The sequence below is a fragment of the Perognathus longimembris genome, chromosome 13 (genome assembly GCF_023159225.1).
Source record: "Perognathus longimembris pacificus isolate PPM17 chromosome 13, ASM2315922v1, whole genome shotgun sequence".
Lineage (NCBI taxonomy): Eukaryota > Metazoa > Chordata > Mammalia > Rodentia > Heteromyidae > Perognathus > Perognathus longimembris.
In genome coordinates this window covers 41,094,455-41,107,883 of record NC_063173.1, presented here as the reverse complement: position 1 = coordinate 41,107,883, position 13,429 = coordinate 41,094,455, and the positions used below count along the sequence as shown (strand labels likewise).

At 45.5% G+C, this 13,429-nt stretch overlaps 1 protein-coding gene across 1 annotated transcript; it reads left to right on the top strand.

Annotated features, from left to right (window-relative positions):
- Positions 1 to 5,766: 5,766 nt before the first annotated feature.
- LOC125362470 lies at positions 5,767 to 10,899 on the top strand. Its single transcript, XM_048361309.1, is given in 5 exon segments — positions 5,767 to 6,375; positions 6,406 to 6,663; positions 6,665 to 7,321; positions 7,323 to 10,621; positions 10,623 to 10,899. Coding segments are annotated over 5 exon segments (5,100 nt in total).
- Positions 10,900 to 13,429: the final 2,530 nt, after the last annotated feature.

Below are 13,429 nucleotides of genomic sequence, written 5' to 3'. Positions count from 1 at the left end.
CTCCTGGATTGGGAGGATTAATATAATCAAAATGGCAATATTGCCAAAGGCTATCTACAAATTCAATGCAATACCCATTAATATCCCAACACCATTTTTTGATGAAATAGAGGAAGCAATGCAGAAATTCATATGGAACAATAAAAGACCTAGAATAGCAAAAACAATCCTAAGCAGAAAGAAAAGTGCTGGAAGAATTACAATACCCAACTTCAAGCTGTATTATAAAGCTATAGTAATAAAAACAACTTGGTATTGGCACCGGAACAGGTCTGAAGACCAGTGGAACAGAATTGAAGACCCGGGAATGAACCCACAGAACTACGCCTACTTAATCTTTGATAAAGGGGCTAAGACAATAGTTTGGAAGAAAGATAGCCTCTTTAACAAATTGTGCTGGAAAAACTGGCTCAACACATGCAACAAACTAAAACTAGATCCTTATATATCACCGTGCACCAAAATCAATTCCAAATGGATTAAAGACCTCGAAATCAAAACAGACACCCTGAAAACACTATAGGAAGAAGTAGGAGAAACACTTGGGCTCCTTGGCGCAGGATGGAACTTCCTGAACAAAGACCCAGAAAGGCTACAAATCAAAGAAAGGTTGGACAAATGGGACTGCATGAAACTGCAGAGCTTCTGCACGGCAAAGGACATAGCTTGCAAGATAAACAAAAAGCCCACAGACTGGGAGAAGATCTTTACTGGCCATTCAACGGACAAATGCCTCATATCTAAAATATATGCAGAACTAAAACAATTACTTTCCTCCAAAACAAAACTGCAAAGAACTAATAGCCCACTCATCAAGTGGGCTAAAGACCTGCAAAGAGACTTCTCTGATGAGGAAATGAGAATGGCCAAGAGACATATGAAAAAGTGCTCTACATCACTGGCCATAAAGGAAATGCAAATCAAAACAACATTGAGATTCCATCTCACCCCAGTAAGAATGTCATATATCAAGAAAACTAACAATAACAGTTGTTGGAGGGGATGTGGCCAAAAGGGAACCCTACTACCTTGTTGGTGGGAATGTAAACTGGTTCAGCCACTCTGGCGAGCAGTATGGAGATTACTCAGAAGGCTAAATGTAGAACTCCCCTATGACCCAGCAACCCGACTTTTGGGTATTTGTCCAAAAAACTACAAACAAAATCAAAGTAAATCCACCAGCACAACAATGTTCATTGCAGCGCAATTTGTCATAGCTAGAATCTGGAACCAACCCAGATGCCCCTCCGTAGACGAATGGATCAGGAAAATGTGGTACATATACACAATGGAATTTGATGCCTCTATCAGAAAGAATGACATTGCCCCATTTGTAAGGAAATGGAAGGACTTGGAAAAAATTATACTAAGTGAAGTGAGCCAGACCCAAAGAAACATGGACTCTATGGTCTCCCTTATTGGGACTAATTAGCACAGGTTTAGGCAAGTCACAACAGAGGATCACAAGAGCCCAATAGCTATACCCTTATGATCCCGTAAGAGGATGCTAAGTGAAATGAACTCCATTTTATGAAAATGATTGTTATATCAGAGTTGAAACTACTTTCAACATCCCATGTGTATCTGTAGTTTCTACTATTGATGATGTTCGTATATCACCTTCTTGTGATTGTATCTACACTATCTCTGTAATCTTATCTGAGTGTATGGGAAACAGTGTGTACTGGTATTAGAATTAGGAAATTCAAAGGGAATACCAAAATTGAGAGACAAAGGGTAAAATACGAGAAACAACAACAAAAGCAATACTTGCAAAACTGTTTGGTGTAAGTGAACTGAACACCTCAGGGGGGGACGGGGGAGAGGAGAGGGGGGTATGAGGGACAAGGTAACAAACAGTACAAGAAATGTATCCAATGCCTAACGTGTGAAACTGTAACCTCTCTGTACATCAATTTTATAATAAAAACTTTAAAAAAACTCAAATAAAGGTTAATTGATGAAACATCATTTTTTGGTATTAGGACATGCACTTACAGGTGTTAGTGATTTTTAATCTGTATTCCTACCTACTTTGGAGGCCAATTTTGGGAGTATTATGGTTTGATAACAGCCTGGGCAGAAAATCCATGAGATTGCATCTCCATGGGATAAGCTGGACATCTGTGTGCCTGATTATCATCCCAATTTAAATAGGTGTCCTCCAATAGGTAGATCACAGTCCAAGAAAATGCTTGGGGCAGGAAGCAAGACTTAGCTAAAAAATAACAAATGAGCTGGAGTTATGGCTTAGCCCCAGAGCACCTCTCTAGCAAGTATAAGGAGCAGAGATTTAAAAAAATATATATTACCTGTTGAATGGCAACTCTATGCAAGATAAATAAAATGTTTTTTTAAATTCATATTTTAAAGTGAAATAATAAGTAAATATAGGATTAACATTGGGATTACATAATGGACTCTTTTCATGCTTTTATATTTCTTCTTTAGAGATGCTGGGGAGGACGGGAAAGTGTCAGTCTCAGGTCTAGAGGCTACTTACCTGACTTCCACTCACATATTCCAGCTGACAGATCTTGGTCTCGTGGTTTCAAGTAAAGAAGAATGAAGCTTTTTCTAAATGGCAAGGGAAAATAATTGTGAATAGTAAACACATCTTTACTCCTATACTGCCTTTGTTTTGTTTCTTGATTAAAATACTTTTTGTTACAATAGAATAGTATTGAAAAATAAATATATGAACTAACTTATATTGACAACTTATGATACATCTGTTATTTGTTAGTTTAGCTCATTTAATTCCTTCCCATAGCACTTATTTTAAAGGAGGATAATTAGTTTTAAAATGTGTTGTAGTTATGGACTAAACCAGGATATAAAAATGTCAGAATCAGATTACATGGTGTCTTCCTAACAAGTAAACTGATGTATCAAATTTACACTGGGTATTTCCTTTTGAATTTTATGCTTTTAAATTTTAAACTTTACTATTAATATCAAAAGCATTAACTAAATTTTTCAAATAAATTTCCTGAATATCAATTTCAAATTAATCGAATGACAAATATATTTCACAATTTATTTTATCATTTATTTAGTTAGTTAGTTAGTTGATTAGTTTGTCATGTAGCTTGAACTTTGGGATTGGGCACTATCCCTGACCTTTATTATTCAAGGCTAACTGAGCCAAAGCTCCATTTCCAGTTTTCTCCTGGTTAATTGTGGATAATATTTTAATAAATTTCCTGCCCAGACTGGCTTCAAACTATGATCCTCAGATCTTAGCCTCCTGAATTGCTAGGATTACAGGCATGAGTCACCAGTGGCCAACTTATTCCACAAATTTATAACACAACTCTTATTAAGAAATAATACAATAAAGCTAGCATCTTGAAGCTCAAAGTCACTTATTAGTCAAGAAACTTAATGTGTTCACCCATAAATCTACAAAAAGTCATAATAATAGATACTTTATAATACCAATAAGTTAAGTATGATATAAATCAAATAAAGATGGCCAGAATTAATAAAAACTGCATCACTTAAATTAAAGTCAATCTATATCAGAATTATTTAATTTTCAATGTGAATTGTCTTGCCTCAAAAAGAAAAAGAAAAAGAAAGCCAGGTTCTACTAAACCAGCATTGAGAGTATTATGAAGCAGATAAGGAGTGGAAGAAAACAGGTTTCTGAGCATTGCTTACAAATACACATCTACAAAACACAGGTATAAGGATCCATTTATCCCAACTTTTATCACAGAAACTTTCATTTTCTGCCGGAACCAGCCGGCAGTGAAAGTGAATCCTGATTGAGGGGGCGAGGATTAAAGAAAAAAAAAGATACAAGACAAGAGAAAAAAGACAAGAGACAAAAGATGGGGTCCCAGAGGTCTGCAGCTCAAGACTGCAGCCACTTTTATTCTTACCTTCCAGCTTATATGCAGTTTAGGAACCAGGGAATAGCATAGGGTTACTAAAGTTCAAGAACACAAAAAGGCTTTGAAGTTCACAACATCTGATGGCTGTAAAGACAGGAAGAGGTTGATTAACATAGACGTGGACTCTGCTGGACATAGTAAAGCAATTCTGGGTTAGTGCTAACTTACTAGTAAGCAAATGTTCTCGCACTTAGCATATCCTTGATGATAACAACACAGCCAGAGGTCAGGATGAACTTTGCTGCCAGTTTGGCTCCTAACAATTTTCTAAGTACATTATTGGGAAGTTCTTTTCTTCCTCCTCTCTTGTTGAAGCCAAATCTCTAGCTATTTCTGATTTCCTGGCCTGGTCCATGAAGTATCTGAGTCAACCTAAACAGTCTCTGCTATATCTACTCAATCAGTACTCAAACTTCACAATAACAATTTAAAATACTGTATCAAAAGAAAAAACACAATATAAATGTATGTTTTGACCAGAGTCTTTTGGAGTTAGTAGATGTCAAAACATAAAGACTATTCAATACTGAAATAATTGAGCATTCTAAGAAATTTCAATCAGTGTTTGAATCGAGAAACCAATGTATTTGGCAGTAACTGAAAGCTAATATTGGGAGAGCCCCCATTAATTTAATTAAACCTTGAAAATGTTTCATCTTTAAATATGTTATGTATTGTACATAATTTATACAATATTTATATATTATAATAATGTATTGAAAGAGGCTATATGGGCCCCCTTGAGTAGGAAGTTACCCAAGCCCCTCTCCCTCCAGGACACGAGAACAAACCCCCCATCCTGTCATCTATTGTCATCTGGACTTTGCAGTTATGGACTTTGTAGCCTGCAAACAGTCACCCAACCCCACCTTGAAGGGAACAAACAAAAGGCTCCAGCCCTGTTCGGGAAATTGCGTCCAAGAGGTCACTTCCCCATTCCAAAGATCCGCGTACAGCTTAGCACGTATCAATTAGGACATGTATCCCCCCTTAAAATGATTGGTAAATGTATATGACCCAGTGTAAAATGATTGGCTGCCTGCGTGCAGACCACGATGTGTTACTTTAAATCTATTGGCTACTAATGCGCGGGCTTTACTCTAATGGGTGATAGAGTCCTATATAAGGTCCCCCTCAGAAAAGCTCGGGGCTCTCAGTTGCTGACTGGTTTACGGTCATGACTGTGGGCCCGAGCCTGCTCGAATAAACCCTTTGCTTTTGCATGAGAACGTCTCTTGGTGTCCTCCATTCCGCGGATGTGCTTCTCCACCCTTTCATTTGGAGGTCTAACCGAGATTTGCTCCAGCGGTCTGGAGACTCCAACAGACTCTTCTCTGGGTAAGTGGAGGCGCCTTCGGTTGTCTGGGCCGGCCCTGTGTGTCTGTCCCTGTGTATCTGTCTGTTTGTCTGTTAACTTTGATACAGAGTGTGCACGAAAACATAGAGAGCGAGTTTAGCCTTTTTTTTAGTTCTCTTTCTTTTGACCGGTAGCGTTTGTGGTGACTGCCGACGGGGTGCGTGAGCCCCTGCCAGCCGCGACTGACAGACGTGTCCGTGGTCGCAGGTCACAACCCTAGGGGACACCTCAGTGGTTCCGGAAGGCTGGAGCCTTCATTTGGGGGACGGAGAGCCCCATTCGGAGGATAGCAGAGTGCCCTCCGTGCCTCATTTGGTTCAGTCGTGTGATTATTCATACGAGTCTGGTTCTGAAACTTTGCTACCGGTTCGACAACTTCTTGTCTCTGATCCTTTACTTTCGCTCCCTTACAGGTTTCCTCGAGATCGCGTTACCCGTGTTCTTGTATTGTTTATCTTGTTACTAGTTGTCTGCCTGACTGTTTATTTGTTTATTGTGGAACACACTATGGGTCAGAAACCTTCAACACCTCTCAGCTTGACCCTGGCTCATTGGTCTGATGTAAAAACCAGAGCCTCTAACCTTTCATTTTCAGTTAAGAAGAACAAGCGGCAGACTCTGTGTACTTCAGAATGGCCGACTCTTGGAGTCGGATGGCCACCAGAGGGCACCTTTCGCTTGGACACCATTGCGGCCGTTCGCCGTGCTGTGTTTCAACCAGGTCTTCATAGCCATCCTGATCAATAGGTTTATATTTTAACCTGGGAGGACTTATGTAACAACCCTCCGCTATGGATTAAGCCCTTCGTCTTTTCCTCCCGTACTGGAGTCTCTATACTTGCCTCCAAACCCTCTTCTCCTTCCTTATCCTCTCCTCCCGCCCCGCCACCTCTAGTCCTGCAGGAGTCTCAGGACTTAATTCTCCTTGACTCACCTCCCCCCTACCCCAACCCCCTGTACCCTCCTCCGCAGGACCAGCGAGAAGTGGCAGTGGCCCCTCAACCTGAACCCGAACCCGGACCTGCCCGGGGTACTCGCCGCCGAAGGGCCCAGGAAGAAGCAGGGCCCCCTCCCGATACTACTGTGGCCTTGCCCCTGCGGCCCTATGGGCCCCCGGTGGACGACGAGAATGGGAAACCCAGCTAGCCTCTTCAATATTGGCCCTTTTCCACCTCTGATATCTATAACTGGAAAAATAATAACCCCTCTTTCTCTGATGACCCCATTAGATTAACAGGCTTGCTGGAATCCCTGATGTTCTCACATCAACCCACCTGGGATGATTGCCAGCAACTTCTAGCAGCGCTCTTTACTATTGAAGAGCGGGAGAGAATTCTGCTGGAAGCCAGGAAAAATGTTCGGGGGGATGATGGACAAATAACCCAATTACCTAATGTTATTGATAATGTTTTTTCCTTTAGAACGCCCCAATTGGGACCCCAATACCGCGCAAGGTAGGCAACACCTTCTAGCTTATCGCCAGACTCTAATTGCGGGTCTCTGAGCGGCCGCCAGAAGGTCGACCAATTTGGCCAAGGTAAGAGAAATTATACAGGGACCCTCTGAGTCGCCCTCAGTCTTTCTCGAGAGAATAATGGAAGCTTACAAGCGCTACACGCCTTTTGACCCTCAGTCAGAGGAGCAAAGAGCGTCAGTAGCTATAGCCTTTATTGGGCAGTCTGCACCTGATATCTGACGCAAGTTACAGCATTTGGATGATCTGCAGGGTCTGACTCTGAGGGATTTGGTTAAGGAGGTGGATAAAGTGTTCTATAAAAGAGAGACTGAGGAGGAAAAAGAACAAAGGAGAGAGAGAGAGAGAAGAGAGAGAGAGATGGAAAGAGAGAAGAGAAGAGACAGGACCCTAACCAGGGTATTGGCAGCAGTAGTCAGGCCAGAAGTCAGAGGCCAGGGAGATAGTCAGGGTAGCCTGAGGCCACGCCGCCGCCGTTCTCCGCTTGGACCCGATCAGTGTGCCTATTGCATGAAAACAGGGCACTGGGCTCGAGATTGCCCCAAACTTGGCAAAAATTCCCCCCGAGCTGCTCTCCCGCAAATTGCCTGTCTTGGCCCTGGAAGAAAACTAGAGGGGACGGGGCTCGGAACCCCTCCCCGAGCTCAGAGTAACCTTTAACGTGGAGGGGACCCCAATTGACTTTGAGGTGGATACGGGGGCAGCGAGTTCGGCCCTTCAGGCCCCCCTGGGTCCCCTATCCAGCAAAAGATCATTGGTTCAAGGAGCAAATGGGAGCCAATACCGCCCATGGACCACAAAGAGAACTGTGGATTTAGGAAAGGGAAGAGTCCAGCATTCTTTTCTGGTCATTCCAGAGTGCCCTGCCCCCCTACTGGGGAGAGACTTATTAACTAAACTGGGAGCCCAGATCACCTTTAACCCTAAAGGGCCAGAAGTCAAATTCTTAAACCCTAAAGTTGACCCGTCTACAATAGCTGTCCTCACCCTTTCCTTGGAAGATGAACATATGCTCCATGCTGAGGTTTTGGACCGAGAAAATATATCTCCCATATGGTTAAAAGAATACCCTGACTCATGGGCCGAAACGGCAGGGCTGGGATTGGCCAAATTCCAGCCCCCAATAGTAGTGGACTTAAAGGCTTCCATAACTCCAATAAGGGTCAAGCAGTACTATATGAGCAAAGAAGCGAGGGATGGTATCAGGCCTCACATCCAAAAGTTCTTGGATCTGGGAGTATTAGTACCCTGTCAGTCGGCCTGGAACACTCCCCTCCTTCCGGTCAAGAAACCTGGTACCGGGGATTTCAGGCCAGTCCAGGACTTGAGGGAAGTAAACAGTCGGGTGCAGAATATACACCCTACGGTGCCTAATCCCTATAACCTGCTTTGCACTCTCAATCCAGACAAGCAGTGGTACACTGTGCTGGACCTTAAAGATGCTTTCTTTTGTCTGCCTCTGCACCAAGACAGTCAGCCAATCTTCGCCTTTGAATGGATGGACCCAGACAAGGGATTCTCTGGGCAGCTGACCTGGACTCGCCTGCCCCAGGGATTCAAGAACTCGCCCACCTTGTTTGATGAAGCTCTTCACCGGGAAATCAGAAGTTTCCGAGACCAGCAACCTGAGGTTACTCTACTCCAATATGTTGATGACCTCCTGCTCGCTGCCACCACCAAGGAAGACTGTGAGTTGGGGACCAGGGCCCTCCTAACTGAACTAGCCGCCCTGGGCTATCGGGCATCGGCTAAAAAGGCGAAAATATGCCAATCTGAGGTAATCTTCCTGGGATATACTCTCAAAAAGGGCAAGCGACTGCTAACTGAGGAGAAGAAAAAGACTGTTGTCCAAATACCACCTCCCCAAACTCAAAAGCAGTTGAGGGAATTTATGGGAACAGCAGGGTTTTGCAGACTCTGGATTCCAGGGTTTGTGACCCTAGCTGCCCCCTTATATCCCCTCCTTAAAGAAGAAACGGCTTTTCGGTGGGCACCTGAACATCAGCAGGCCTTCGACAATATCAAACGGGCCTTACTTTCCTCTCCGGCACTGGCCCTCCCAGATGTTAGTAAGCCTTTTGCCCTCTTCATTGAAGAAAGAGAGGGAATAGCCCGGGGAGTGCTGACCCAGTCTTTGGGCCCATGGAAAAGACCAGTAGCCTATCTGTCTAAGAGACTCGACTGTGTGGCTAGGAGATGGCCCCGCTGCTTAAAAGCCATTGCAGCAGCAGCCCTTCTGGTAAAAGATGCAGACAAGCTGACCTTGGGACAAAAGCTTACTGTGGTCGCCCCCCATGCCCTTGAGAGTGTAATACGCCAGCCACCTGATATATGGATGACAAATGCTCAAGTAACCCACTATCAGAGTCTGTTCCTAAACAAGGAAAGAATAGCGTTTGGACCCCCTGTTGCCTTGAACCCGGCTACCTTGCTGCCTGATGAAGCCGCAGGACCTGTGGTACACACATGTCAAGATATCCTAGCTGAAGAAACCGGGGTAAGGAGAGACCTAAGGGACCAGCCTCTACAACATGCTGATGTCATCTGGTACACTGATGGGAGCAGCTTTGTCCGTGAAGGTAAACGACAGGCTGGGGCGGCTGTGGTCAGCAAAAACAAACTTATATGGTCTGCACAGTTACCAGAGGGCACTTCAGCCCAAAAAGCAGAGCTCATAGCTCTCACACAAGCCCTAAGACTGGCTAAAGAGAGGAGGGCTACTATCTACACAGACAGGCGGTATGCCTTCGCAACCGTTCATGTCCATGGAGCCATTTATCAACAGAGGGAATTGCTGACCTCTGCTGGTAAAAAGATTAAGAATAAGCAGGAGATTTTGGACTTGCTAGCGGCTGTCCAGCTCCCGAGGGAATTGGCCATAGTCCATTGTCCGGGCCATCAGCGAGGCTCAGACCCCGTGGCACGAGGAAATCAAAAGGCAGATGAGGAAGCTAAGACAGCAGCGATGGGAGGAGTTAAAATGGAAGTCTCAGAAGTACAGGAAGAGGTAGAGACCCATACAAGCTGTTGTAAAGATATAAAGCCTTGGTCGGAGATCAATTATGCCCTCAGCTTTCTCAAACCAGTCCATCAATTCACTCACCTGGGATCTAAGAAACTTCAGCAACTACTCCAAATGCAAGAAGAACGATTCCCACTCACCCCCAAGCAGCGGAAAGAACTTGCTGATAAGGTGACTAGAGATTTCAAAGCCTGCCAACTAGTAAATGATTACCCAGCCAAGATACCTGAAGGAAAGAGACTCAGAGGCACCCGACCAGGGCAACATTGGGAAGTGGACTTCACTGAGGTAAAACCCGCTCGGTATGGACTCAAATACTTGTTAGTTTTTGTAGACACTTTCTCAGGATGGGTGCAAGCCTTTCCTACCAAACGTGAGACTGCTCAGGTCGTATGCAAGAAACTACTGGAAGAAATTCTACCTCGTTTTGGACTTCCTAAGGTAATCGGATCGGATAACGGTCCGGCATTCGTGGCTCAGGTAAGTCAGGGAATTGCTAAGTTACTGGGGATTGATTGGAAATTGCATTGTGCTTACAGACCCCAGAGTTCAGGTCAGGTAGAAAGAATGAATAGAACAATTAAGGAGACTTTGACTAAATTAGCATTGGAGACTGGCGCCAAGGATTGGGTGATGCTCTTGCTTTATGCTTTATTCCAAGCTAGGAATACCCCTTCTGCAACAATGTGTAACCTTACTCCATTTGAAGTTCTGTTTGGAACCCCTCCACCTGTAACTGATTTGTCCCCTGTCTTAGAAATAGATTCCTCGGCACACACACCTTTGTTGGACAGACTGAGGGCACTTGAAAGAGCCCAGCGATACCTGTGGAGACAGCTTTCGGGACCCTACCGCCCGGGATTAGAGCACGTTCCCCCACCGCTACTCCTTGGGCAACTTTGTGTATGTAAAGAGACACCAGGTCAACTCCCTGGAACCGCGGTGGAAAGGACCCTACCAAGTGCTTCTGACTACCCCCACGGCAGTAAAGGTCGATGGCATCGCTGCCTGGATCCATGCCTCCCATCTTAAGCCAGCACCCCAGCCAGGAGCCTACTGGAAATTGGAGAAGACTGATAATTCCCTCAAGCTTCGCGTCCGCCGAACTGGTATTGTTCCTTCTGCTGGTACTCCCACCCTGTAACCTGGGAGCTGATTCAGCAGCTAATCCACACTCCCCCCAACACCTAGTTTGGGAAATCAGCACTGCTATAGGGCAGGTTGTCTGGTCAACGGGAGGCGACCACACCCCCGGAACCTGGTGGCCCACCCTGACACCTGACCTGTGCCAATTATTCATGGGGCTGGACAACTGGGATATCCCAGAGCAGGAAGACCCTAATCACTTGCAGTGGAGAGTAAAAGTAGTCCCTCCCCCTTGGTACGGATGCTCAAACCCACAAGCCTGCGCTGAGCTCCGCGGGCTGGAGTTCTACGTCTGCCCCAGAGACAGGAGAAATAGAAAGCAAGTTTTAGAATGTGGAGGGCCTGAGTCCCTATACTGTGCCAAGTGGGGATGTGAGACTACTGGGGATGCCTATTAGGGACCATCTTCGAGTTATGATTGGATACAGGTTAAAAAGGGCCCCGCGGCGGACTGCTCAAAACAGTTTCTCTGCAATCCCTTGTCTATCACTTTCACAGAACCAGGAAAACGAGTTGAAAATGTAGCCCAATGGCAAAAAGGTCAGACTTGGGGGTTACGCCTCTACAAAGGGGGAAAGGACGTTGGCCTCTGGTTTAAGATAGCCCTCCGTCAAAAGCCCCTAACTTATTCAGTGGTGGTAGGACCGAACCCTGTCCTTCGTCCCCGTCCTCGGGTACCCCAAGCCCCGATACCTAAGAATATAACTACAACCCATGCCTCTATTCGGAGACCTACAACTCCCGCAACTCCAGGGGACCACACTCTCCACTCATCAACAACCATGGGGATGTCCCCGATGCCCCCCTTATACAACCTGATTAAGGGGGCCTACTCTGCCCTTAACTCCACTAAAGGCGACCTCACTCGGTCCTGTTGGCTCTGCCTTTCTGAAGCACCCCCTTATTACGAAGGAACAGCCTACAATGGTACCTACAACAGCACTGACTCATGTTCCTGGGGAAGAGAAGGTGCCAGCAAACTAACTTTATCTGAGGTATCAGGACAAGGGCTATGCCTTGGTACACCACCCCCTGAAAAGAACCAGTTCTGTGCCCGCACAGAAAGAGTTACAGCCAATACAGGTAAATACTTAGCACCCACAGGCGGGGGATGGTGGGCTTGTAACACCGGCCTAACCCCTTGTGTCTCACCGACGCTGATAAACCAGACTGGTTTCTGCGTTCTAGTGCATCTGTACCCCCGGGTTATATACCATGACTCCCCCTCTTTTGAAGAACAGGTAGAGGGCCTGACCCACCGATATAAAAGGGAACCCGTCACCATGACCTTAGCCACCCTCATGGGAATAGGAGCAGTAGCAGGTATAACGGGGCGGGAGTGGGGAGTGCTGCCTATGTGCAAGGATATCAACACATGGAACAGCTGAAGGCTGCCATAGCAGAGGATTTAAGGGGGCTGGAGGCTTCCATCTCTGCGTTAGAAACCTCCCTCACCTCCCTGTCAGAGGTTGTGCTTCAAAATCGAAGGGGCCTGGACTTGGTTTTCATTAAAGACGGAGGATTGTGTGCGGCCCTTAAAGAAGAATGTTGCTTTTATGCTGACCACACTGGGGTAGTGCGTGACTCCATGGCCAAGCTTCGAAAGCGACTAGAAGAGCGGAAATGGGAAAAGGCCGCCGGGGGCCAGTTGGTTCGAAAACTGGTGGTCCCAGTCCCCCTGGCTCACCACCTTGTTGTCTGCGTTGGCAGGACCCATCATCATCCTACTTTTACTCCTGACGATTGGGCCCTGTATTTTAAACAGGTTAACTGCCTTCATTAAGGACAGGATGGGTGAGGTCAAACTACTCATCATTAGGCAACAATATGAGGTGTTACAAAATGGGGGTCTCTAGGATTAGAAGACCCACACAAGAAAAAGGGGGGAAGGAAAGAGGCTATACGGGCCCCCTTGAGTAGGAAGTTACCCAAGCCCCTCTCCCTTCAGGACACGAGAACAAACCCCCCATCCTGTCATCTATTGTCATCTGGACTTTGCAGTTATCTGGACTTTGTAGCCTGCAAACAGTCACCCAACCCCACCTTGAAGGGAACAAACAAAAGGCGCCAGCCCTGTTCGGGAAATTGCTTCCAAGAGGTCACTTCCCCATTCCAAAGATCTGCGTGCAGCTTGGCACGTATCAATTAGGACATGTATCTCCCCTTAAAATGATTGGTAAACGTATGTGACCCAGTGTAAAATGATTGGCTGCCTGCGTGCAGACCACGATGTGTTACTTTAAATCTATTGGCTACTAATGCGCGGGCTTTACTCTAATGGGTGATAGAGTCCTATATAAGGTCCCCCTCAGAAAAACTCGGGGCTCTCAGTTGCTGACTGGTTTACGGTCATGACTGTGGGCCCGAGCCTGCTCGAATAAACCCTTTGCTTTTGCATGAGAACGTCTCTTGGTGTCCTCCATTCCGCGGATGTGCTTCTCGACCCTTTCAGTATTATTTGTATAATAAAATTGTATTGCTACATATATACATACTACATATTTATGTATACTTTATACAAATATATT